Source organism: Papio anubis, chromosome 5 (genome assembly GCF_008728515.1).
Source record: "Papio anubis isolate 15944 chromosome 5, Panubis1.0, whole genome shotgun sequence".
NCBI classification, from domain to species: Eukaryota; Metazoa; Chordata; class Mammalia; order Primates; family Cercopithecidae; genus Papio; species Papio anubis.
In genome coordinates this window covers 49552772-49580602 of record NC_044980.1, presented here as the reverse complement: position 1 = coordinate 49580602, position 27831 = coordinate 49552772, and the positions used below count along the sequence as shown (strand labels likewise).

At 39.6% G+C, this 27831-nt stretch overlaps 1 protein-coding gene across 1 annotated transcript; it reads right to left on the bottom strand.

Moving 5' to 3' along the window:
* Positions 1-2422: 2422 nt before the first annotated feature.
* On the bottom strand, positions 2423-12338 carry GZMK (granzyme K). Its single transcript, XM_003899670.5, has 5 exons — positions 12163-12338; positions 11741-11888; positions 5970-6120; positions 4924-5193; positions 2423-2793 (listed from the first exon to the last, which is right to left on the bottom strand). Exons 1-5 carry the CDS (start codon positions 12224-12226, stop codon positions 2632-2634), a joined length of 795 nt encoding a protein of 264 aa, XP_003899719.1. The 5' UTR covers positions 12227-12338; the 3' UTR covers positions 2423-2631.
* Positions 12339-27831: the final 15493 nt, after the last annotated feature.

Sequence of the window (27831 nt, the reverse complement as noted above, 5' to 3'; positions counted from 1 at the left end):
GAGGCTTGGAAGTCCGAGATCATGGTGCTGGCCTATTCATTTTCTGGGGAGGGCCCACTTCCTGGCTTATCGATGGCTACTGTCTCACCGTGTCCTCACATAGCAGACAGAGGGAGCAATTGAGCTCTCTAGTTCTTTTCTTGTAAGGACACTGGGATCTCATCGGAGCAGAGCCCTGCCCTTATGATCTTATTTTACCTTATTTACCTCCTTATAGGCCCCACCTCCAAACACAGTCACACTGAGGGTTAGGCCTTCATCATATGAATTTGGAGCAGACATGATTCAGTCTACAGCAGTGTCCTTTCCCAAACCAAGAGCTTAGTAAAAAAGGAAGCACTTCTTTGATTGACCAACAGTACCTTCCTTTATTCAGATAGTTTTCTAAAAACAACCAAGCTTGAAGCACTGCTCTTCATATCATTTTAGAGTGAGTTGAGATTTAATATGTGCAAGAACTAAGAGAGTCAGAAGGTAGGACTAGTTCTGCTACCTGGTTCTAGACTGGTTTAATTGCTTATTTGAATCAATTCTGATGTATTTCATGCATTATATCTGGACTTAGTGCTGTCACTTTCTATTATAACAGGGTGGACATAAAATAAAGCATAAAGCCTTCTTTTGTATCTGCGGGGAAGGCAAATATACTCTGTCCACAACCACAAAGAAGGGAGGAAGTGGAATGATTAGAATGACAACATCAAACTACTTTGCTCTAAAACCTTTGAGCAGTTTTAAAATCTGGATATTTGCTTCGGTTTGACTCTCAACTTCATTTTGAGGCCATAGATAGAATCAAATAGGCTCTCAAAGACAGAAGTTTCCAAATAAAATACTCTATTCTTTTAGGGCATACCCTAAAAGAATAGAGATACTGGTACATTTAACAAAACACGACTTTCCTGAAGGATAAGGAATGCATTTCAATTGCAGTTTCTATCATTAGCTGCTTGTCAAAATAAACTGTTTATCTTCCAATTTCAGAGTTGCCAGGTCTGCCACAGCTGTTGAAAGGACCTTCTCTGGCAATCTGATCAGGTTCAACTATTGGATATTAACAGCAGGGAATCTAAAATCAAAACACAGCTCTCAAGTTTTAGTGACAGCTTTTCAGGATAACTCATCAGCTGGAATTATGGGTAATGGCAATAGTCCTTTTGGTTAAAAAGAGTTATAATGATATGTTTCATGGATTTAAAATTTAGAGAAAATAGACACAGGATTATTTTTTAATGGTGAGTCCAGAGAATCTACAATTTTTTCCTTTTCTTTTGTTGTAAAATATAGTCTGGGATTTCATAATCAGTATTTTTTAATAAATCAAAATGATACAAGATGAGATATTTAAATAACCTTCTTTTACTATTTTCTCAATAATTTAAAAAATTTATTCTCAATAATTTTAGTAGAGACAGGGTTTCACTGTGTTAGCCAGGATTGTCTGGATTTCCTCACCTCATGATAATGCCTGCCTTGGCCTCCCAAAATGCTAGGATTACAGGTGTTAGCCACGATGCCAGGCTGTCACAGTGTCCTTTTTTTGGAAAAGAAGGACCGTGGAAAAAAGTTCTCTCTAGTTTTAGTTCCAGTACCAGTGGTCCTACTTCTGGGTAAACAATTTATTTTTATTTCCTGGACACTGTAATTCAATATAGAGGCTGAGATTAATCTTTTGGCTTCTGACTGTTGAAGCCATTGGCCACCAAGCATACCACCGTGCTCCTCCACCCAAATTAGAAATTGCTACTTCTCTAATCACTGGATGACCACAGCCCAAGACTTGCTGAGCACTATCAGTACCATGTGACTACTTAGCCTTCATCTTCTCTTGTCTTAAGCTCATCATTTCCCACTGAAAGATTTGTCCCAATACTTTCATCAATTTGTTTTTAATTCTGCATTTTGTTTTGTTGCAGGTGTTTTTGTACATTGCTTTAAGTCCTTTCTATAACAAAATATGACATATATAAATAAAAAATACTGTCCAAACATTTGTATAAGCTGCTTGCTTGAATTGGGATATTTATATTTATGATTTATATTTAAAAAATACAAACTCATAGAAGCTTAGAGTAGAATCGGGTTGCCAGAGGATGGGAGTGGTGGGGAAATACGGAGCTGCTATTCAACTGGCATGAAGTTTAATTTATAGGAGATGAAGCAGTTCTAGAGATCTGCACTGCAAGATCATGCCTATAGTTAACAATAATGTATCGCACCCTTAAACATTTGTTGAAAGGGCCTATCTCATGTTTAATGTTATCACAACAATGAAAACAACCCAACAACTTAGGATGATCCAGCAGAAGTCACACCTGGTTGAAGGTGGTACCATTACTGTTTTGTTCAGTGACCTTATTGCCCTTTGGGGAGTGTGGGTGGAATGGGGGTAGATATTACTTCATGTGATAAAAGACAAACAGAGAGTCTTCTAAATTTTATTTAGAATAAAACCAGCATGGTAGAAATACATCAGTGATACAAGAGAAAAAGAACTTGATTCCTTAATAAAATGACTTACAAGTACAAAAATGGACCCCATCTTGTGTTCTGCTTTACTTACATCCAACTCTAACCTGTGAGCATATTAGGAAAAAAGAAGCAAGTGCATCCAAGAAAATCATTTGTAACTTAATTTGTATGAGGTGGGGCAAGGTTGCTTTTGATCCAAGTCTGGTATTTCTTGTTTAGCAGGGTGTAGATTCCAGGCTTTTTGGCAACACCACATTCATGACCTCCAGAGACTATGGCATGGAAGACACCTTTACAAATCAAGGGGCCCCCTGAATCACCCTGGAAAGAAGAAAAAGGGAAAATATGTGGTGAGAAGCTGTTGGAATTTTTTTTTTTAAGCACCAACTGTTGATTGTTCAAAGGAGTATTATCTGGGTCGTTGCTTTCTTTATGTCCTGGAGAGTGTCTGACACTGCCTTTTACTCGTTATAGGTTCTCTATATGCCTGTCTCTGTCTAGGACTATGTTTCTGCCTACTTGCTTCTCTGTTTATGTCTCTAACTATGACTATGACTATGCCTCTGCCTCTGTCTCAGTGTCCATGTCCTTGTCTCTGTTTTGTTCCTATCTATGTCTACTTTCCTCTGGGAATCAATGACTATTGACTATTTATTAAAGAATGGATAAGGTTTTAAATAATCCACTGAAATAAAATAATCTTTTAAAGTTGTATATTTCATTTTGATGCTCATAGACCTAAAATCAAATTGCTATTGAGAGTAGCAGAAAAGAGCAATGTACTGTAGTAAATGTCTTGATGGCAGGAATTATATGTTCTCTGTTACTTATTTATTTTTTTGCATCCTCATATGGTTGGACATAGTGCTATGTATATGTACCACACTTAGTAAATACTTAGTGAATGAAATTATTTTTGAAGACTCACTCTAACAGCAAAACATGTAACTAAATTCTGTCAAGTGAAGGGAAAGAGCTATAGAGGGGATGGCATGGTCTTTTAATGAAGAGCTGGCTTCTTTGAAGACCAGCCTTTCTCTTTGCTAATGTTCACATTGCAAACTGCAGTGCCTTGTACTTTGGTCAACCATGATAACAGATGTTTAGGAGGGTGATGGTCTTGGGTACTGCAGATGCAAAAGACATTTGAAGTCATCATATCCTCTTCCCCAATAATACTTAATATAGTATGAAATGAATACTGTATTCTAATTTTTTAAAAAATTAGTAATTCATTTGTACTATATATTAGTATAGTTCATATAAACATGAACACCTATTTTTTTTCTTTACCATCTCAGTAAACAAAAGATTTTGAAAAATATAATGACTCTTGTTCCTTTTTTTCTTTTAAGACAGGATCTCATTTTGTCACACAGGCTGGAATGCAGTGGCAAGATCTCGGCTCACTTCAGCCTCAACCTCCTGGGCTCAGGTGATCCTCCCACCTCAGCCTCCTGACTAGGTGGGACTACAGGCGTATGCCACCATGCCCGGCTAATTTTTGTATTTTTTGTAGAGACAGGTTTTCACCATGTTACCCAGGCTGGTCTCAAACTCCTGAGTTCAAGAGATCCACCCACCTTGGCCTCCCAAAGTGCTGGGATTACAGGTGTGAGCCACTGTGCCCGGCCTTTTGTTTCTTTTTGTTAGTCAGCAGTATGGTCTGAATGTTTGATTCCTCCGAATTCATATGTTGCAATCCTCACTCCCAAGGTGAGGGTATTAGGAGGTGGGGCCTTTGGGAGGTGATTAGGTCATGGAGGTGAAGGCTTCATAAATGAGATTAGTTCCCTTATTAAAGAGGCCTAAGAGAGACCCCTCACCCCATCTACCATGTGAGATTAGAGTGAAAAGAAGCCGTTTATGAACCAGAAAGTAGGCCCTCCCCAGACACCAAATGTGCTAGTGCCTTGATCTTGATCTTGAACAGAATAAAGTTCTGTTATTTATAAGCCACCGAGTTTATGGTATTTTGTGGTGGCAGCCCAAACAGACGAAGACAGTCAGTCAGCATTACTTATGAAACACATACTGTATATTTGAGCTTTTTGCATTTGAGTCTTATAAGACCTCCTTATTGATTAATCCGCAAGGTGGTTCTTTAAATAAGTTATCTTCTAATCACCACTAGTGACTTCATGGTTGGTAGACTTTCTAAGGAGGATAACACCTCTCATAGGAAGCCTGTAAGAGTTGTCAGATATAGTCTATTATCCTGATTAACAAACATTTAGTGGGTGCTTATGAAGCATTGGGGAAGTTTTTACAATCCATTCACATTGGTAGATGAAAAAGAATAGAGAATGCTGTGCAGGAATGGAGAGAAAGTGTTTAGAATTGTGGTTTTGTATTCTCTATGCCCCTCCCTCCTCCTCAGTGTCAGTGAGCAATGGAAGCTTGGCTACTGTACAGCGCTCCGAGATGCCTGTTTAAAAGAGAGATTCTTACCTTACAGGAATCCTTCTGGCCTTTGGCATCTCCTGCACAGACCATGTCTTTGGTGATAAAAGGGTCGCGATTGTAGTAACTTTGGCTGTTGCAAAGTTTTCGACTTAGGACAGTAACAGTGACTTCTCGCAGGGTATCAGAAGGTCTTAAGAAATCTGGGTCGGTGGCTCCCCAGCCAGTAACCTCGCATTTGGTTCCAGATCTAAGATAGTTTTTGGATCTTACGTGGAGCAGCTTGACATGTTTATTGAGTTTTGCGGCTGTTTGAAGCTGACAGATTGATAAAAGATTGAATTATTTCTTTCCCAGTAGTATTCTGATGCTAGCCTGTGCGTTGTATGTGTGGTCTCCGTCTTAGGCAGGCATCCCTGTTCTGGAATCTACTTTGGTGGTGGCCTGCAGCTGCATTTGTGGTTGTTGCTTTTCTGACCATGCTCTCTACTCCCCGAGGAGCTCACTGAGGCTTGGGGAGGGAGCTTATAGACAGCAGGAATTTTGTCCAGTCTCGAGCAAACTGGCCTTTGCCCTGCATTGGATGGTTTTGTGTGGAATAACATCCATAGGTCATGACTTTGAGGGCTGGGCTGCTTCCTGCTGGATAGGACCCTTGAGTATGGTCTAGACCAAGTTTGGACTAGACTAAGTGTGGTCTAGACTAAGTTGTAACTCGCTGCTGAGCCTCTGAAGTCACTTGGTTGGCTGTGTTGTATAAACAACTGCTGTATTTTTTACTTGCTAATGAGAAAAGCATTTGGGAGAAAAGCTTTCAGTGTGGATCCCTGGGCTTTGTAAGATGTTCCCCTCCTACATATGTGAGTATCAGAGTTGCTTTTCCTTGTATAAACGCAGCCCTGATACATTTGTGATAAATTCTTGTTTCTTTCAAGGCAGTATATGGAATAACATGGGCCCTTATAAAATAGATCATAATCACCTCAAACATGGGGCGGGTGCTAACAAAATGCTTTTGTGCAGGTGATTAACTAATTGAGCCATCCTGTATAAAAATGTTGACAAAATAGAAGGAAGCCAATGCTGCTACCTACCTTAACCAGCATAATATCATTTGATTGAGGATCTGATGTAAATCTTGGGAATGGTATAAATTTTTTAATCTCCAATGTTTGTTTGGAGGCCTCATTCTTTGAGAGAGAGTGTGCTCCTAAAACCACAGTGGGAGACTGGCCTTTGGTAAACCTAAAAAAAGCAAAGAGAATGAAAGCAGCAGAATGATTCCCAAATCCCCCAGTGGGGAGTAGTGATGGTGGAGAGGGTTATATACATAGAGAAACAAAGGCTATCTCCAAGGTAAACTGCTTAAGATTAGGTGGAGTGACAAAGGTCGTAGAGGACCCCAGCATGAATTGATATTAAGGGCCAAATGACTTGCCCTTAATCCCATCCCAAACCAATTCCCTGGAATTGCAAAAGAATATCAGAACTTGTATCCAACTGGGGAAGGAAAAGGAGTGAAATCCTAATTGACTTAGATCAAGTTTAAAACAAAATTGTGTTCATTTATGTAAAAATAAAGGAAATTATATTTCATGAGTTTGTAGTTTGAGATTTACACCAACTACCATTAAAATTTTTTTATTGTGGTAAAATATACATAACAAAATTTACCTTTTTAACCATTCTTAAATGTACAGTTTGGTGGTATGAAGGACATGTATATTGTTATTCATCCACCACTATCATCTCCAGAACCCCAGAACGTTTTTATCTTCCCAACATTAGGTGTTTTAATAATTAAGGTAGCCAGGTGCAGTGGCTCATGCCTGTAATCCCAGCCACTGGGGAGACTGAGATGGGAGGATCATTTGAGGCCAGGAGTTTGAGAGCAGCCTGGGCAACATAGTAAGACCCCCAATCTCTAAAAAAATATTAAGGGGCACAGTGGTGCATACTGGGCACGGTGGTGCATGCCTATAGTCCCAGCTGTTTGAGACGCTGAAGCAGGAGGGATTGCCTGAGCCCAGGAGCTGGAGGCTGAAGTGTCACAGCCTAGATGACAGAACAAGGCCCCATCTCTTAAAAACAAACAAACAAACAAACAAACAAGCAAACACCACGAAGACCCCCACCCTACACTTGCTCACCCACATGCCTAGACCTCATCTCAGGTCAATGTGGGGAAGTAAGGCCCATTACATGGCAGTCAGATATGTCAATTTGTCCTGTCCCCTCAATTAGAACAAAGATTTGGACAAGAAAGGAAAACTTTCCTCAAGGGAAGAAAATAGTGCTAATTTGAAATGAAGATACTTTAAAGTTAGTAGTCATTCCATCAGGGAGATTTATAGGGTACGAACTGGTGAGTCAGGTGAAGAAATAGATTTGTTTTTTGGCTTTTTTTTGACCTTTTTTTTTGAGACGGAGTCTTGTTCTGTTACCCAGGCTGGAGTTCAGTGGCATGATCTCGGCTCACAGCAATCTCTGCCTCCCAGATCAAGCAATGCTCCTGCCTCAGCCTCTCAAGAGGCTGGGACTACAGGTGTGTGCCACCACGCCTGGCTAATTTTTGTAGTTTTAGTAAAGACAGGGTTTCACCATGTTGGCCAGGATGGTCTCGATCTCCTGACCTCAGGTGATCTACTGGCCTCAGCCTCCCAAAGTGCTGGGATTACAAGTGTGAGTCTCTGTGCTCGGCAGGTTTGTTTTTTACATCTCTGGTCATACACAGTTCTAGTACCAGTGTTACAACAGTGCCACAATTGATCAGATTTACTCTTTGTTGGATAAAATTACATTTACAGCAGTGATAAAGTAGAAATAATTTTTAGAGATTTTGGCAGTACCGTAGAGCCATTTGTATACTACAGATATATTCCATTACAGTGTCTGTCTTTATGAAGCCCACCTCAGATCTTTTAATTGTATTTGTTTATGTGTAACTATTTCTTTTGTACTTGAAAAAGCTACCAAAGTAGATTGCAGTAAAAACACACATACTCATGCATACAGGTTAATAAAGATTCATAAAAGTTACAAAGAGCACAGAAACATACAAAAAAAGGAAGACATGATTGTTTCAGATTTGGAAAATGAGCAAATGCCTGTGGTGGAGTGGGTTTGCTTATGGCAGAGCTGTGACCGCCTGGAATATGGCAGAGCTGTGACCGCCTGGAATGACCACTTTTTGGTTTGTACCAAAAGAGGTTATTTTTATTTATTTTGGGAATTCCAGCTCTATTTGTTGAAAAGTTTGCCTATTGCAAAATCAGGATGGGGTGGAAATTTCTCATAGGATGTGGACTGGATTTCCTAGGATTGATTTGAATTTGAATTCAAATTCAACATACCCACTAAACCCAAAACTTTGTAGGAGAAGGGTGACAAAAATCTTCAGAATGAATGCTCTAACAGAAAGGTGGGCACGTGCCTAAATGACTCACACAAAGAAGGCCGTGAAGTACAAATGAGAGGTATGGAAGGTGGATTTTCACTAAGGGAGGGGTGCTGAAAAAATGTCTGTTTTTTTTTCATCTTTTACTAATTTCCTCAGCGAGTTATTGCCTTTGAAATGTTTTGGTTATTTTTGTCTCCACTGGGATGTGTTAAGACCAAAAACAACCCAAGCAGACCATTATTCCTTCTGAACTTTCAATTTCTAGATATCCTTCAACTGTAATCTGTGCTACTGAGGTCAAGTTTTCTGCCCACGGGATACCTGGAATTACTTGAGTTCTAGGATCCCACCTCCTTAGCTAAACTGAAGTCTGAATTCACACAAAGGAGAAGTGATAATACCAGTGTTTTTGAGTTGCACAACACAGTGTTTCCCCAAGTGCAGTCTTCAGACTTGCTTCAGAATCACCTGGAGGTATTGGCTTAAAATGTGGTTTCCTGAGTCCCACCCTGAACTTTCCTGGAAGAGAATCATATACGGAGCAGAACTACAGTGGGGCTTATAGTAGGTCTGCTGAAGATATCTGTAAACATTGTCTCAACTGAGCCTAACAACAACCTTTCTCAAGGCTGGTAAAGCTGATGGGCTGTGTATTCATTACCAGTAAAATATTGTTCTCTGACTGGTCCAAGGTGACACACCTCATAAATAGGGGAATCAGGATCCAAATTTGGCTTTTGGTGACTCCCAGTCCAGTGCTCTTTCCTCAATCCCTCTTTGAACCCCGTGCCAACCCCCTTGAAGCCTCTTCTTTTCTCTGCCAGCCTGCCTGGACGCTTAGCAGTGTTTCTGTTTAGACCCACCCCTTGAGGTCTGGCAGCAAAGGCAGGGTCCCTATGTCTTGGAGATTTCTCTTGCCTAAGAGAGAGGGAGAAGAACTTGGCTGTCAGACAGGGAGGTCTTCCCAGTCTTATCTCGTCAACATCAGATTAGTTCCTTGGTTATTACCATGGAAGGCACAGATAATTGTATAACAGTACTCGATAACATCTATTAAGTTCTTTGTGTTCTGTGTTAAGCATTTTACAAAGCTTCCCTCATTTAAACCTAACAACAGCGTGGTGAGATAGGTATTATGATAATCTCCATTTTAGAGATGAAGAAATTGAGGTTCAGGTAAGCGAATAAACTTGAGGACCTTTGCCTCCAGGAGGCAAATCCAGGCAGGATTAAAGCTCATTTGGCTTGAATCTAGAGCCTGAACATTGAACCATTTTGTTTCAGGAGCCTTGAGCATTTGAGATGGAGTGAGGCCGTGTGGAAGGGGCTGTGGAAGGTTCCATCTAACACCTTGCTAGGCAGGTTGGGGCAGGGGGAAGTGCTCTGTGAGGGGGTCTGGGAGAGAATCAGGAGAACAGGGTATAACAGCTGGTGAGAGTTTTGCTTCTGGTACGTTAAAATGATGAAAATAAGTTTGTACAGGACATTTTAATCAATTTCCTTTTATATTTGACATGGCAACTAATAAAGGGGCCAGGATACTGAGGGAGGAGCTGTGTGGATGGCTGGTGAGAAGGGATCACTCCCAGGTTTGACCTTCTTCACAATTTTGCTGAGAGAGAGGCTTGGGGCAAACTATTCCCACAGGATACTGGGGAGTACATTTGTGGGAAGCCACCATTGAGCTATTTCGTAAATATTTTGAATTTCATAAAGCTTCATATTTTTCCAACCACCGATCTGCCTACTTTTTACACCCAAGTGTCCTGTAGAGGAAATGCGTTCTACATATTTTGGAGTTCTTTATACCCCAGCCATTTAAAATGATATTTAGCAATAGTTTGTTTTAAGAAAAAAAAAAAAAAAAAAAAAAAACCTCTAAGACCTCTCTCCAGTGTTTTTTTAATAATCTCTTTCCCCAGTTTGGGAATCCACTTCTCATGACTTAAATCCACTTGACAAAATTTAAAATTCAACTTAGTAATATTATTTAACTTCCTATAACACTTTATGGCTAGTGAAACACTTTTTCATACACCATGTTTCAGGCCTAGTCAAAGAAAGAAAGAAAGAAAGATCTTTAAACGTATTTCTTTCTTTCCATCCAATGTTTGTTGAACATTTAAAAGTCAAGCTCTCTGTCTGGGGAGGTTATAGACCATTTGAATGTGTATCATGAGCATATTTGAAGATGTGCATATTTTGCATTAAATGAACATTTACTGACAGTTCCCCACTCTGTCTCTCTCATCTCGCAGGGGCAAGTGCCCTGGAGAAGAGAGAAGTGATGGGGATGAGAGTGTGATTTCTATGAGGGCAAGAACCCCATGTAAATGAAGTAACCATATTAAATTGGAAATCAGTGGGTTGCTATTTAGAGATAGCAGAAAGTCTCCCTGTCTGCAGGCTTCAAAACTTCAATTTGTGATCCAACAGTTCCATTTAAATGGGGCAATCAGACAAAACCCCCAAAGCATGGAAAAGCAAATCAATTGAGTTGTTCTGTTTAGATATAGAGAATGCCTGGAGAGCAAACCATGACAGCTAAGAGAGATCTTTAAGTGAAAGAAAAGGAGAAGGCTCCATTTCAGCTTATTAGGCAAGAAACATAAGGAAACATACACACAAACAAAAAACAAAACCAAAAACCCCAAGCAAACAAACAAAACAACAAACACCAAATTAGTTTTCTACTGGCATTTCCTTTTGTGATGGTTGCAGCATCCCAAGAGGGGTTTTGTGCTTTATTAGCTGAAGTAAGAGAATCCTACGCCAAAATGGACTTTGGGAGGTTTTACTCTGTCTTCAGAAAAGCTTTCATTCTAAGTATCCGAGAAAATAAATCTCTCATTTTCTTTCTCTTTTTAGAAGTCATCAATAACTTGTTTTTTTTTTTTTTTTTTTCCACCTAGGAAAGTTGTAAGTGGTGAGTAGCTACTGTTAGGAGTGGCAAAGTAGGCTTCTCATGCGTATCATAATAATGATAATAGCTGCAATTTTTTTGTGCTTACTAAATGTGCCAAGCATGCTAAAATACTTAACAGAAACAGATACTATTCTCAAACCCCACAAAGCAGGTATGATATTATTATTACCCCTTTGTAAAATGGGGAAGCTCAGAGCACAGAGCAAGCTCTGGTTGTCTGATTTCCTCTTGAGCAGTGGATCTAACAAGGTCAAGAATACTGTTGCTTCAAATATTACCGTTACTGTGTTCCCTGCATTATACAGAGGACTTGAATTTGTCTAACGTCTTGCCTGGGAAAAGCAGCTCAGTTCTCTCTGAAAAGGAAAACCCAGGCCAGAAAGCATGGATGTGGAAGAAGGTAAGTAAACGCCACCAGTTGGTCAGTGACCACAGAAACTAACTGTAGGTCAAATTCTCACTCAGGAGAGGTAAGCTTCTCTTATAGCTGTAATACGTTGCAGAAAAAACACATGCCTGGAAAAGTGTGGCGGACTTACGGATATTGGCAGTGGGCCGCTGTCAGCACCCACTGTGGATCAATCAGAACACCTCCACAAACGTGATGTCCGCCATACTGGATGGAGGCCATAAATGGCCTGGAGTGAGGTGACACTTCTTTCCCTCCAATAATTTCCATATTGAAACCTACAAAAGTAGACCAAAAGATTTCACACAAAAGATCTAAACAGACTGTTTCATGTAATTCTTCCAATGACAGGCACTATATTATTTTCAAAGCTTAAAGAACAACAATAACCCTACCTAAAAGCTACAATAATTTTACTGATGAAAAATTTGTATAATACATTACAGTTCAGAAAGATAGGAATGATTGTGAAAATAATTTTCATCTATAATATAACAATATGGTCAGTAGAAATTCATTTAAAGTTTACATGTAGATATAGGAGATACTTACACACAGGAGTCATACAAGCCCCAGCTATTAGGAAAAACAGAGAAAAGGAAGAAAACTTAGTCATTTTAAAGAGTTAGATTTAAGAAGCCCAGATGAAATGCTTTGATTGTGTGATGAAGGAAGAAGATTCTGAAGACTGCGTTTGGTTCTTGCAAGTTTTGACTTTCTCACCACGAGTGCTCTAGGGGTAAGATTGTTTTCACACCTAGGTGTAAACGTTATGTATCAGTTTGGGGACTTTCAGGTCTGTGCTTTTAGCACTTTTTTGTTTTGTATTGTTTTGAGATGCAGTCTCCCTCTGTCACCCAGGCTGGAGTGCAGCGGCACGATCTCGGCTCACTGCAGGCTCTGCCTCCCGGGTTCACGCTATTCTGCTGCCTCAGCCTCCCGAGTAGATGGGACTGACTACCTGTGCCCACCATCACGCCCAGCTAATTGCTTTTAGCACTTTTTTGGGAGAGGTATGTGGGCCATAAAGAACTCCTATCTGGGGATACCATCTGTGATATCTGTATCAGAGTACTTATGTTATAAATAAAATTTATACTATATATGTATATAATATTTATAAATGAAAAATATCCATGCAGTAAGAATGTAATGAAGTTTCAGACAGAGTTCAAAGATGTCCATTGCTCTCAAGCAATACTTACTATTTTTCCTGGCACAAAATGGTGCCTATCGTATTTCATTCTTCTATCTTTTTCATTTGAACATAGATATGGTTACCTCACAATGTGGCTTAGCTAAAGCCTGAGCATCATCCAGAGAAAGCCAAATGTTTTGCAGCAAACATCCCTACTCATGTCGTTTTTCTAAGTTTGCCCAAATTTGGTTAAATTTTAGTTACATTTTTGTGAGATTTCATAATGTTATTAAAGGTGAGCATTGGCAACTATTTTTGATTCAAAGTCTCTCTTTTACTCATTTTTAATTGAAAATGGCTGTATGCTTTTCCAGGGACTTAATAATAATGTCTTTTAAAAATAAAGGACTGCATTTTGTACTTCTCCCCAGAGCAGATGACAATGCATTGCCAGGCCTTCAATACAAAAGGTATTAGACTCAAGATTCTACAAGATTCTGTTTGTACCAGACACTGATAAGCAGTGCAAATATAAAATGAATACAAATAGATCACGCACCAGAATGCCAACCACTTCCTAGAAATACTGATCAAAATTTGCATTACATCAGCAGATCTTTCTTTTAAGATGTATGCATTCTGTCTTCCATTCATTTTAGAAAGGAGAATTAAAATCCAGAGCTTTTATGCTCAGCAGATTGCAAGAGATTCCTATCACATTGTTTTCTAGCACAGAAAGTAGCAATAATAATAATTAATATTATATATTATACATTATAACTTAATAATATATAAGTAAAATGCCTTAAGTTATTTCCAAAATTCTTTTTAGGTGATCATTTATGGTTTCATTTCTATGTCTTTGAGGAAAGCAGGACAACTATTATATTTATGTTACAATGGAAGAAATAAGTTCCAAGAGGCTAAGTAATTTGCCCAAGGCAACACAGCTTATGACCTAGACCAGATCACCTGCCTGACCTCCCTGTATGTTAACTTGCATGTGAATGAGTACCCTGCCAGAACACACAATTTTATAAAATCCTGCTTCCCTTGTACAGGGATGTGGCAACAGCAAAGCCTTCTACATATTAAACGGAATGAACAAAACCAATGCAGAGCAGTGACTTCCTGCCAGAGAGAGCAGAAGGTGAGATAAGGAGGAGCCAGGTTAAGAAAAGCCACAAGCTTAATAAACCAAACTTATTACTCCCACTCAAATGTCCCTGTGAATTTTCAAGTCATCTTTGTCACTGTTGATGTGCCTTGGATGGCTTTACTGTGTGCCATTGTTCCACATTGGAAGGCGGACAGGATGGCATCTGTTCCCTGCTACATCCCAGTGATGCTGGGATCATAAGGAAGATGGTGTGTGACAGGTAGAAGTCATCTGAACTCTAAGGAAGAAATAAATTGTAAAGGACAAAGCTTCGTGTGTGTGTGTGTGTGTGTGTGTGTGTGGTGGGGGAAATGGGAATGGTTACAAACATCTCTCAGCTGCTTATTTCTGAGGAGTAAGGACTAAAGTCCACATAGCATTGTACAAATTACTGAACGTTTTTAGCTGTATTTCCAGGGAAGTGGTTGTCCTTAGTCTTGTTTTATGGATAAAGAAACGGAAATGCAGGGACTTGCTTGAGATTACCGAGTTAGTAGGTGGCCCTTAAGCGCCTATGTGCTGGCTCCCAGCTCCATGTTCCTTTCAACCTGACTACATGCCTGCCTCTTTTGAGAAGTCCCTGGGGGTTTAGATGCTCTGAGAGACAAGCTGGCTGTGCAGAAGAGAAAAAGGGTTTAGCCATATGCACTGCGTGCAATTAGACATGGGTGAGATTTAGTTCAGTTGGGAAGGGTCTCATAACTCTTTCTTGTAGCTGACTTGGAAAATTCTGAGAATCATGTTGGTTAATAGCAATGAGTTATTTGGTTTTGGCTTCAGACCAATTGGCCAGTTAATAGTATCATTTGTTATTATATTCAAGATCCTGGATTTGAGAACAGTGGGCTGTGTAACATGATGAGCTCGGTGATCTAATTTATTTCTGGGTGTTGGTTTTCGTTCTGTTGAGTCTGCTGCAGGGAGGGCCGTGTTTGCTTTGGATGGCTTTACAGCAGCTGTACCAGACCGAGCAAGTGCAAGGCCGTGCTCAGAGCAGGGCTAGCCTTCACATGTCGTGGCCTTGTGGCTCTCCTTTGCTGTGTTTAGCTGTCTTTCTTGCTGCTCTTAGAGATGTTGTTTCTGCCTCTCCTGTGTTTCAGGATACCCTTATAGAACAGCTGTTCCGCTGCTCCAAAGGCCTTGTGTGGTTCTACCCCTTGGACTGCCTTTCTTCAACAGCCCAGACACCTGCTCCGTCAGATTTATAAACCACACCCCCTAGAGCCATGTCAATCAAAGCATGACCCGCAGACCTGTGCCAGTCTCCGAACCTGTTTCTTACTGATTTGGAGCAAGATGGGGACAGAAATTGAGAGCCAGAGTTTAGAAACTGTAACAGCTACTTAACATGTCACTGTATTAATTTATTTTATTAATGAAATATAGTTTTTCCAATATAATAAAAATTGGGTGTGTATTTTGTATGCCTTTGTTTTTTATTTAATTACTTTTTTTCTATTTATTTGTATTGTATAAACGTATCAGTTCACAATGGGCTGAAACTGAAAACAAACAAATTAACAAACGAAAACTCCAAACATGCTGGTCTTTCCCACAGGTAGTCTGAGAAACACTGCTCTGTAGACATAAGTGCAAAGCAGATTTGTTTCAAGCCCTTCCCATTTATTCCCTTTTACATTCCTTTGAAAAATGTTCTCAACATCAAGGTTTCCCAGGCTGTCCAGCCATCCCCAGCCCTTGGTACTTTACATCAGGATTTGGCAGAATTTCCCTGGGTCCCTCCCTTGTAGCCCACCATCCTCCGGTCCTTGACTTCTGTCCAGTAATGGCTTGGCTAATTTGGTAAATGAATCTACTAACACCCATAGTGAAACTATGGCAGCTTTGAAAATTGGGCTTGGGAAGGATATTGGGGTGCTGTATAATGATATTAAGTTCAAAGTTCTCAAGAAAATGTAAATCCCACCTCAGATTACAGTCATCCCTCCCACGAGGTCCTTAAAATGAATGAGCTTAAGGGCAGTTGGCAAGGAAAGCAAAGTACCCCTCAACCCAGAGCTGGGGCTGTAACATGGGTTGGGACACTTGGAACACTGCCTTTTCCTAAGCAACTTAAATGTAAAAACTTCAGAGGGCTGCTCTAAGGCCTCCCCTTGGTGGAATGATGGTGGTGGCAAAGGTGAGATTGAGGGAAATTTGTTTTGTCTTCCTCTACCTCAACTTTAAATCAGAATATATTTTGCATGTTAAATCTTCCTTTCATAAATATGAAGACACATTTTCTAAACTGTCATTATTGAGTTAAATCACACAATAGTATGGCAACTTCCTTTTCCTTTACTCCTCTCCAAGTCAGCTATGAAATGACTGGAATGGATGAGAATTGCGTTGAGTGCAGGGTCCTGATATACGGAGTAATCATAGGAAAATACCTTGAGGACTTGGCAAATAGGGATATCCCAGCACTGCTCGTGCTGTCTGCCTGGTCATACACTGTCCCTATCTCAACTTTGTCTCCAGGCCTTACTCTGCCCTTTTATGACTCCTCTTCTTTTTCTTTTCTTCTCTAGAGAAGCCTTTGATGTTCATTTCAACTGAGTTCAAATGTTATGGGCAGGATGAGGAAAATCCCACATGGGGTGGTCCCTGTGATGTCGCTGGACTCAAGACAGATCACTTGCATTGTCTGCAATACTTGTCCTGAAAGATTTGCACATGTGGAAATTCTTTCAACAGTAATGACTGCCAAAGGAAGGTTTTCAGCTCCAGGCTTGTGGGTACCCTGGCCTTGTACAGAGGAAGGTGAGGACTATGTGAGCCTACCGGTGTTTTAGGGAGAAAACTGGGGTAAATATGTAGGCCAAGTTAAGGGAAAAATACCAGAGAAGGACCAGGTAATAAAGACCAGAGGAAAGGTGGAGGAAGGAAGGGAAGGGAAGGGAAGGGAAAGGAAGGGAAGGGAAGGAAAGGGAAGAAAATAAAGAAATACTGTTGAATAAAGAAGGAAAAATGATCAATTGAGGATGGGAGGCCTTATAATGGAACACTTCCATTTATATTTGAACATCTCAGTTACAGTACTGTGATACAGTGCTGTGCCCCAAAGGCAGATGTGTTATCATTATTTTACAATGGAAACAGATATGTTACAAGAAATAATCTCATCATGCTGAAAGCGATTAAATTGTTTAAACTAGTCAGGATGGTTTTACAAAATAAACAAAGTCACAGCAGGCAAAGTAGTAGGAATTTCAAAATGAAGGACCACGTTCATTAATGAGGGAAACACAGTAATTGCTATGGCCAAGCTGGAACACAGCAAGTGTTATCGATTGATTCAGTATTCACTAATTTTCCACTGAGAATCAATTCAAGTAGAAATCTAGGTATGATATAAATACTTTTTCCAAAAAGTGACCAAACAAGACACACACACACACATACACACACACACACACACACACACACACACACACACCCTTCCCTTCCCATCCTTTTTTCTATGAGGAAATGAAATCATTATAAACACTAAATGAGAGGGTGAATTAAAAATAATGTTTAAGAGAGGAAGGCATAAACGAAACTATCAATAAGTTAGAGCATAGAAGACTTTTGTAAGGTAGAAAATACCATAGGCAATATCCAAAGACAAATGACAAAATGCTTGTCACTTACATTGAAAACATTTCCCCCCAAAGAGAATGTCTTTAATATGTGAAGGGTCCTTATAAATAAAAGTAACAGTAAGTGGGCTCAATGTGAGCAAATCAATATAAATATAAATACAACAGTATTTTAGTTAAACTAACTCACTAGAGACCTGGTATATAAATAATATTTAGAAATAACCTTGATGACTGTTACAGGATAAATAATGAAGCACATTTTACATTTTTGCAACAAACATATGTGTGCATGTGTCTTTATAACAGAATGACCAACATTCCTTTGGATATATACCCAGTAACAGAATTGTTGGGTTGGATGGTTATCCCAGCACCATTTATTGAAAAGGGAATCCTTCCCCCATTGCTTGTTTTTGTCAGCTTTGTTGAAGATTAGATGGTTGTAGGTATGTAGCCTTATTTCTGGGCTTTCTATTTTATTTCATTGTTCTATGTATCTGTTTTTGTAACAGCACCATGCTGCTTTGGTTACTGTAGCCCTGTAATATAGTTGGAAGTTGGACAGCATGATGCCTCCAGCTTTGTTCTTTTTGCTTAAGATTGCCTTGGCAATTCAGGCTCTTTTTTGGTTCCATATGAATTTTAAAATAGTTTTTTTCTAGTTCTGTGAAGAATGTCATTGGTAGTTTGACAGGAATAGCATTGAATCTATAAATTGCATTGTAACATTAAATCTATAAATGTCAGTATGGCCATCTTAATGATATTGATTCTTCCTGTTTATGAGCATAGAATATTTTTCAATTTGTTTGTGTCATTTCTGATTTATCTGAGCAGTACTTCGTAGTTCTTCTTGTAGAGATCTTCACCTCCTTGGTTAGCTGTATTCCTAAGTATTTTATTATTTTTGTGGCAATTGTGAATGAAAGTTTGTTCATGACTTGGCTCTTGACTTGCCTGTTGTTGGTGTATAGGAATGATAGTGATTTTTGCACATCAATGTTGTATCCTGAGACTTTGCTAAAGTTATTTATCTGCTAAGAAGCTTTTGGGCTGAGATGATGGGGTTTTCTAGATATAGGATCATGTTATCTGCAAATAGGGATAGTTGGACTTCCTCTCTTCCTATTTGAATGCTGTTTATTTTTCTTGCGTGATTGTCCTGGCCAGAACTTCTAATACTATGTTGAATAGGAGTGGTGAGAGAGGACATCCTTGTCTTGTGCTGCTTTTCAAGGGGAATGCTTCCAGCGTTTGCCTGTTCAGTATGATGTTGGCAGTGGGTTTCTCATATATGGCTTTATTATTTTGAGGTATGTTCCTTTAATACCTGGTTTATTGAGAGTTTTTAACATGAAAGGATGTTGGATTTTATTAAAAGCCTTTTCTGTATCCATGGAGATAATCATGTGGTTTTTGTCTTTAGTTCTGTTTATGTGATGAATCACATTTATTGATTTGCATATGTTGAACCAAACTTGCTTCCTGCGGATGAAGCCTTCTTGATTGTGGTGAATAAGCTTTTTGATGTGCTGCTGGGTGGATAAGCTTTTTTATGTGCTGCTGAATTCAGTTTGCCAGTGTTTTGTTGAGGGTTTTTGCATCAATGTTCATCAAGGATATTGGCTTAATTTTTTTAAATCTCTGTCAAGTTTTGGTATCAGGATGATGCTGGCCTCACAGAATGAGTAGGGGAGGAGTTCCTCCTTTTCAATTTTTTAGAATAGTTTCAGTAGGAATGGTACCAGTTCTTCTTTGTACATCTGGTAGAATTCAGTTGTGAATTCATCTGGTCCTGGCCTTTTTTTTTGTTGGTAGGCTGTTTTTCACTGCCTCAATTTCAGAACTCATTATTGGTCTGTTCAGGGATTCAGTTTCTTCCTGATTCAGTCTTGAGAGGGTGTATGTATCCAGGAATTTATCCATTTCTTCTAGATTTTATGGCTTATGTGCACAGAAGTGTTTATAACATTCTTGGATAGTTGTTTGCATTTCTGTGGGGTCAGGGGTAACATCCCCCTTTTCATTTCTGATTGTGTTTATTTAAATCTTCTCTCTTTTCTTCTTTATTAGTCTAGCCAGTGGGCTATCTATTTTATTATTTTTTTCAAAAGATCAGTTCCTGATTCATTGATCTTTTGAATGTTTTTTCATGTCTCTATTTCCTTCAGTTCAGCTCTGATTTTGGTTATTTCTTGTCTTCCGCTGGCTTTGAGATTTATTTGCTCTTGGTTCCCTAGTTCTCTTAGTTGTGATGGTAGGTTGTTAACTTGAGATCTTTTTAACATTTTGATGTGGGCATTTAGTGCTATAAATTTCCAAATTAACACTGTGTTAGCTGTCCCAAAGATTCTGGTATGTTGGATCTGTGTTATCATTAGTTTCAAAGAACTTGACTTCTGCCTTAATTTCATTATTTACTGAAATGTCATTCAGGAGTTGTTTATTCAATTTCTATGAAATTGTACGGTTTTAAGTGAATTTCTTAGTCTTAAGTTCTAACTTGCTTACACTGCTGTCTGAGAGACTGTTCGTCATGATTTCACTTCTTTTGCATTTGCTAAGGAGTATTTTACTTCTGATTATGTGATCAATTTTAGAGTAAGAGCCATGTGGTGATGAGAAGAATGTATATGTTGTTGTTTTTGGGTGGAGAGTTCTGTAGATGTCTATCAGGTCTGCTTGACCTAGAGCTGAGTTCAGGTACTAAATATCTCTGTTAATTTTCTGTCTTGATGTTCTGTCTAATATTGTCAATGGGATCTTAAATCTCCCACTATTATTCTGTGTAAGTCTAAGTCTCTTTGAAGGTCTTTAAGAACCTATTTTATGAATCTGAGTGCTCCTGTGTTGGGTGCATATATATTTAGAATACTTAGATCTTCTTGTTCAGTTGGACCCTTTATCGTTATGTAATGTCCTTCTTTGTCTTTTTTGATCTTTGGTTTGGTTTAAAGTTTGTTTTGTCACAAACTAGGATTGCAACCCCTACTTTTTTCTGTTTTCCATTTGCTTGGTAGGTTTTCCTCCATCCTTATATTTTGAGCCTATGGGTGTCACTGCATGTGAGATGGGTCTTTTGAAGATAGCATACCAATGGGTCTTGGTTCTTTATCCGCTTGCCAATCTGTGTCTTGTAGTTGGGGCATTCAGCCCATTTACATTTAAGGTTAGTATTGATATGTGTGGATTCGATCCTGTCATCATGATATTAGCTGGTTATTTTGCAGACTTGTTTATGTGGTTGCTTTATAACATCACTGGTCTGTGTACTTCAGTGTGTTTTTGTAGTTACTGGTAATGGTCTTTCCTTTTCATATTTAGTGCTTCCTTCAGGAGCTCTTTCAAGGCATTTCTGGTAGTGCATTTGCTTGTCTGAAAAGGATCTTACTTCTCCTTCGCTTATGAAGCTTATTTTGGGGTATGAAATTCTGGTTTGGAATTTCTTTTCTTTAAGAATGTTGAATATTGGCCCCCAGTCTGTTCTGGCTTATACAGTTTCTGCTGAGAGGTCCATTGCTAGTTTGATGGGCTTCCTTTTGTAGGTGACCTGGACTTCTCTAGCCGCCCTTAACATTTTTTTCTTTCACTTGGACCTTGGAGAATCTCATGATTATGTGTCTTGGGGATGATCTTCTTGTGCAGTATCTTATTGAGGTTCTCTGCATTTCTTGAATTTGAATGTTGGCCTGTCTAGCTAGTTGGGGAAGAATGTAACTGACCTGATAGAGCTGAAAAACACACTATAAGATACATAATATAATACAATATTACAATTACTGGATGATATCCTGAAATATGTTTTCCAAATTGGTTCCATTCTCCTCATCTCTTTTGAGGTATACCAATCAGTCATAGATTTGGTCTTTTTACATAACCCCATTCTCCAGTTTTTCAAGGTTTTGTTCAGTCTTTTTCATTCTTTTACCTCTATTGTTGTATGCCTATCTTATTTCAGAAAGACAGCCTTCAAGCTCTGAGATTCTTTCCTATGCTTGGTCTATTCTCTTATTAATACTTGTGATTGCATTATGAAATTCTCGTAGTGTGTTTTTCAGCTCTATCAGGTCAGTTATTCTTCACTATACTGACTGTTTTCTCTGCCAGCTCCTGCAATGTTTTATGATTTTTATTTCCCCCCCACTGGGTTACAATGTGCTCATTTAGCTCAGTGAGCTTCATTATTATCCACATTCTGAAGCCTGCTTCTGTCATTTGAGCCATCTCAGCTTCAGCCTGGTTCTGAACCCTTGCTGGAGAGTTGCTGCAGTCATTTGGACAAAAGAGGGCACTCTGGTTTTCTGAGTTTTCAGCATTCTTGTGCTGATTTTTTGTCATCATTGTGGGATTATCTATCTTTAATCTTTGAGGTTGCTGACCTTTGGATGGTTTTATTTTTATTTTTAATTTTAACAGCCTGGCCACTTTTCCATTGGGCTGCTGTGGTTTGCTTGGGGTCTACTCCAGTCCCTAGTTGCCTCAGATTTTCCAGTGCCTGGAAGTATCACAAGCGAAGGCTGTGAAACAGCAAAGATGGCAGCCTGCCCTTTCCTCTGGGAGCTCTGTCCCAGGGAGGTATGGACCTGTTGCTGGTCTAAATGCAACTGTAGGAGGTGGCTGGAGATCCTGGTTGGGACTCTCGCCCTAGTCAGGTGGAATGGGATTGGGAAACTGCTTAAAGAAGCAGTCTGGCCATGCCTTTGTAGAGCAGCTGTGCTGTGCTGTGCTGCCCTGGGGTATCACTTCTGCACCAGTCAGCTTGAGCTCTCCAGAGCCCGCAGGCTGGAACATCTAAGTCACCAAAACAGCAAAGATGGTGGCCCACCCATACCCCCAGGAACTTTGTCCTAGGGAGAGTTCATACGTCTGTAGGCCAGAGAACATCGGCAGGGATGGCTGGAGGCCCCAGTTGGAAGGTCCTGCCCAGTGAGGAGGAACAGATTGGGGACTTGCTTAAAGAAGCAGTCTGGACACATATTGGTAGAGCAGTTGTACTGTGCCGGGGGACCCCTTCCACCCCTGGTTGTTTTGGACTCTCCAAAGCCTGCAGAATGGAACGGCTGAGTTGCCCAAACAGGAAAAATGGAGGCCTGTCCCTCCCCCCAGGAAATCTATCTCAGGTGGTTGTGACACTGTTGTGGGTGGCTGCCTGGAATTCCAAGTGGTGAGTCTTATCCTGTGAGGCACTGTGGAAGTGGGGCCCGCAGACTGTCACTGCTTGGCCCCCTGGATTCAGCCTCTTTCCTAAAAGTATGCACAGAGGACTAACCTCCCACTTTGCTGGGTTACTTTTCCCGGTTACTTTTGCCAGGAAGCCCAGAGCTGGAGTATGTAAAGCTCCTGGGCCTCCGTGCATGCCTGAGAGGCTGATCTGCCTAGACTCCATGCAGTTCTGTGTGTCAGAATGATGACCCTGGTGGAGTGGGTTCATGAGGGGATCTCCTGAGCTGAAGGTTGCAAAGATTTGTTGGAGAAATGTGATTTCCTGGGGTTGCACATTCACTCACCACTTCCGTGGGAGGGGGAGGTTCCCGTGGCTCTATGTTGCTCCATGTTGCTCCTGGGTGGGCCGTCATTTTGCCTTGCTTTTCTCTGTTCTCTGTGGGTCGAATTGCTTCCTTGATTAGTCCCAATCTGAGTACCTGGATGTTTCAGTAGAAGGTGCTGTGTTTACTCTCCCCTCTCATTCGTCTTTGTGAGAGCAACATACCCTAGCTGCTTCTAGTTGACCATCTTGATCACTCCCCCTCTTTTTTTTTTTTTTTTTTAAGAGATGGGGGTTCTCACTATATTGCCCAGGCTGAACTCAAACTCCTGGGTTCAAGCAATCCTCCTGCCTAAGCCTTCCAAGTAGCTGGGACTACAGGCATATACCATCTTGCCTGACTTTAGTTCTGGTATATGACTTCTAAGGTCCTTTGAACACTAAGGTGTACTGTTAGTAACCAAGGGGTTATGTGGTATGCTAAGTTTCTGGGACTTTCTGGACCACAGACCATTTCTTTTTATAGAGCATGGTTTTCACAGATTCCACAGAACTCAGGCTGGGAGACACTGTGAGGATTTTTCCCACTCCCAGAATGTCAATCATCAACTGCGTTGTGGATTTTTTTCTACCTTGACCTCTCTTCATAATATTGCTCCAACAACTTTTTCTTTTACAGCTCTCCTCTTAATTCCTTGCTATTAAGTAAGAATTGATTATTTTCTACTCACTACCTCCATGCCAGTCAAGCACTTACCATATTGCTCACGTGTTATGGGAAATGCCACTTTCTCCACAGTGTTTTTGGATCATTCTAGATTGAAGTGTTTTATCCTTTTTCTAAAAGCAGGAGGGACCCATAGAAGTGACAGAGTCAACATCTTGCACAATATTGTTATTATATTTTCATATTCCCCCTATTTATCCCTCTGTTCATCTCTGAGATTGGTAACTTCTTGAGGGCTGCATCTATGTACTTTGTACCAGAAAGAAATACTCTGAACTGCAAATAACAGAGAATCTAACAGAAATGGACTTAAGCAATGAGGACATTCCTTTTATCACATAACAAGAAGCTCAGAGGGAAGGTGGCACTGGGGTTGATTAATACAGTGCTCAATGTTGCTATCAAGACTTTGATGTGCTTTCCCAGTTCTCACACTCACTAACTTTGTGTCCCAGGTGTCACATCTGGCCACAACGAGGATAAAGGAAAGGAGGGAGCAGCTGTTCCTGTAGGTACCTTTTAGGATTGCACATTTTCCCAAGAAGCACCTCTCCCCTCTCACATCTCACTGGATCACTTGCCTTCCTGAAACCAATCACCAGTAAGGAAATAGAATTTTCCACTGGACTGACTTAGACACATCCACCGAGTTGGGATTTGGGTCATCATCAATGAGGAAGAGAGACACGAACAAAATAAATGTTCCATTAGCAAGGTTGGGAATGGTATATGTTACAACTTAATATTCTTCTGTTCAGCCCCCACAGAGTACGCTGCACATTCTATAGACTTGCTAAGTATGTAAACAAAGGGTTGTGCCAAATGCATTTAGTCAAGATTTTATAACTTTTCATCTGTCTACTACCTTTCCTGACTTTCTATGGGGAAGATTAAAAGTTTACCTTACAGTGGAAATATTCACAGGCGAACATTTATAGTTGTTAATTGTATATTCTAAATACTAAAGCCTTTTCTCCCTGTATTCTTTACACCAGTAATATCAGGAACTAGGGATCTAATAGAGTCATTTTGAATAAAGGTCTCCAAGGGAATTCACAATGATAAAATCAAAATAACATAAAATAGATTCCAAATTAAGATTTTTATTGTTTTCCTCAACAAAATTTTAATGTTGGAAAGCTTCTTTTCTATTTGCTCATGTCCAAGATAGCAAGCATATTTCATTGTAAGTGGTTTGATGCCAATAGTTGAATCAGTCTGTTTATTAAGAGAGAAACCAAACCAAAGTGCTCAAAGTTTTCTATAAGACAAGGACGTTTTCAATAATTCATAATTCAGGAAGGAAAACTCTCCTAGCAGACCAGTCAGCTTTCCATCCCAGACATCTAGAACACTTCCATTGTTTATTCTTAAGGTTTTTATTCTCAGATGTTGTTTTGTGAATGTGTCAGAAGAGATCCAGAGAAAGGAGACTGGTGAAGAGGAAGATTATGTGCATCCAAATGGCCAATACACTTGCAGAAAAGGGTCAGAAAACTGATGGGAAATCCCTGGGTCAAAAACCAGCAGATGGTAAACCTATCTTTCATTTTAGAAATAACTTTCTGGGGGAAATGACTTCATTTTCAAATTTTAAAGTAGTAATAACAACCACTGGCAACAGTTGCCATCCTGAAATATATTTTCAACTTACTGAATAAAGATTACTCTTCCGATGGAAAAACAAGGAATAAAAGAAGTAGGCAGCCAGCATTTTGCCAGGTAAATCAGAGCAAAGCCAAGACTGTAGCAATTTAGCAATGAAGGCTCAATGTCTGCTGAAATTTATATTATAGACAGAGTCAAGTAAGTCCTGGACATAAAACAAGATCAACAGGGAGCGCACATAGAAGGATTATCAGAATGTGCACAATGCAAGTAAGAGACAAGAGATAATTCAGATAAATCTACAACAGGTATTATTCTTTTGTTTTTATTTTTTATTATACTTCAAGGTCTAGGGTACATGTGCACAACGTGCAGGTTTGTTACATAGGTATACGTGTGCCATGTTGGTGTGCTGCACCCATTAACTCATCATTTACATTAGGTATTTCTCTTAATTGCTATCCCCCCCTCCCCACACCCCACGACAGGTCCTGGTGTGTGATGTGTGATGTTCCCTGCCCTGTGTCCATGTGTTCTCATTGTTCAGTTCCCACCTATCAGTGAGAGCATACGGTGTTTGGTTTTCTGTCCTCACGATAGTTTGCTCAGAATGATGGTTTCCAGCTTCATCCATGTCCCTACAAAGGACACGAACTCATCCTTTTTTATGGCTGCATAGTATTCCATGGTGTATATGTGCCATATTTTCTTAATCCAGTCTATCATTGATAACATTTGGGTTGGTTCCAAGTTTTTGCTATTGTGAATAGTGCCGCAATAAACATATATGTGCATATGAATTTATAGTATTATGCTTTATAATCCTTTGGGTATATATCCAGTAATGGGATTGCTGGATCAAATAGTATTTCTAGTTCTAGATCCTTGAGGAATTGCCACACTGTCTTCCACAATGGTTGAAGTAGTTTACGGTCCCACCAACAGTGTAAAAGTGTTCCTATTTCTCCACATCCTCTCTAGCACCTGTCGTTTCCTGACTTGTTAATGATCGCCATTCTAACTGGTGTGAGATGGTATCTCATTGTGGTTTTGATTTGCATTTCTGTGATGATCAGTGATGATGAGCATTTTTTCTGTGTCTGTTGGCTACATAAATGTCTTCTTTTTAGAAGTGTCTGTTCATATCCTTTGCCTGCTTTTTGATTTTTTTTTTTTTTTTGTAAATTTGCTTAAGTTCTTTGTAGATTCTGGTTATTAGCCCTTTGTCAAATGGATAGATTGCAAAGATTTTCTCCCAATCTGTAGGCTGCCTGTTCACTCTGATGCTAGTTTCTTTTGTTGTACAGAAGCTCTTTAGTTGAATTAGATCCCATTTGTCAATTTTGGCTTTTGTTGCCATTGCTTTTGGTGTTCTAGTCATGATGTCCTTGCCCATGCCTATGTCCTGAATGGTATTGCCTAGGTTTTCTTCTAGGGTTTTTATGGCTTTAGGTCTAACATTTAAGTCTTTAATCCATCTAGAATTAATTTTTGTATAAGGTGTAAGGAAGGGGTGAATTTCAGTTTTCTACATATGGCTAGCCAGTTTTCCCAGCACCATTTATTAAATAGGGAATCCTTTCCTTATTTCTTGTTTTTGTCAGGTTTGTCAAATATCAGATGGTTATAGATGTGTGATGTTATTTCTGAGGCCTCAATTCTGTCCCATTAGTCTATGTATCTGTTTTGGTACCAGTACCATGCTGTTTTGGTTATTGTAGCCTTGTAGTATAGTGTGAAGCCAGGTAGCATCATGCCTCCAGCTTTGTTCTTTTTGCTTAGGATTATCTTGGCAATGTGGGCTCTTTTTTGGTTCCATATGAACTCTAAAGTAGTTTTTTCCAATTCTGTGAAGGAAGTCATTGGTAACTTGATGGGGATGGCATTGAATCTATAAATTACCTTGGGCAGTATGGCCATTTTCACAATATTGATTCTTCCTATCCATGAGCATGGAATGTTCTTCCATTTGTTTGTGTCCTCTTTTATTTCATTGAGCAGTGGTTTGTAATTCTCCTTGAAGAGGTCCTTCACATCCCTTGTAAGTTGGATTCCTAAGTATTTTATTCTCTTTGAAGCAATTGTGAATGGGAATTCACTCATGATTTGGCTTTCTGTTTGTCTGTTATTGGTGTATAGGAATGCTTGTGATTTTTGCACATTGATTTTATAACCTGAGACTTTGCTGAGGTTGCTTATCAGCTTAAGGAGATTTGGGGCTGAGACAATGGGATTTTCTAAATATACAATCATGTCCTCTGCAAACTGGGACAATTTGACTTCCTCTTTACCTAATTGAATACCCTTTATTTCTTTCTCCTCCCTGATTGCCCTGACCAGAACTTCTAACATTATGTTGAATAGGAGTGGTGAGAGAGGGCATCCCTATCTTGTTCCAGTTTTCAAAGGGAATGCTTCCAGGTTTTGTCCATTCAGTATGATATTGGCTGTGGGTTTGTCATAAATAGCTCTTATTATTTTGAGATACGTCCCATCAATACCTAGTTTATTGAGAGT

Bases quoted from the DNA above. Each gene is read 5' to 3' on its own strand.
- GZMK (XM_003899670.5), bottom strand. From the start codon at position 12,226: ATGACTAAGTTTTCTTCCTTTTCTCTGTTTTTCCTAATAGCTGGGGCT. The intron at 11,889-12,162 runs GTAAGTATCTCC...CTACTTTTGTAG, and splicing joins GGCTTGTATGACTCCTGTGT to GTTTCAATATGGAAATTATT. The intron at 6,121-11,740 runs GTAAGTCCGCCA...TGCTTTTTTTAG, and splicing joins GCGGCCCACTGCCAATATCC to GTTTACCAAAGGCCAGTCTC.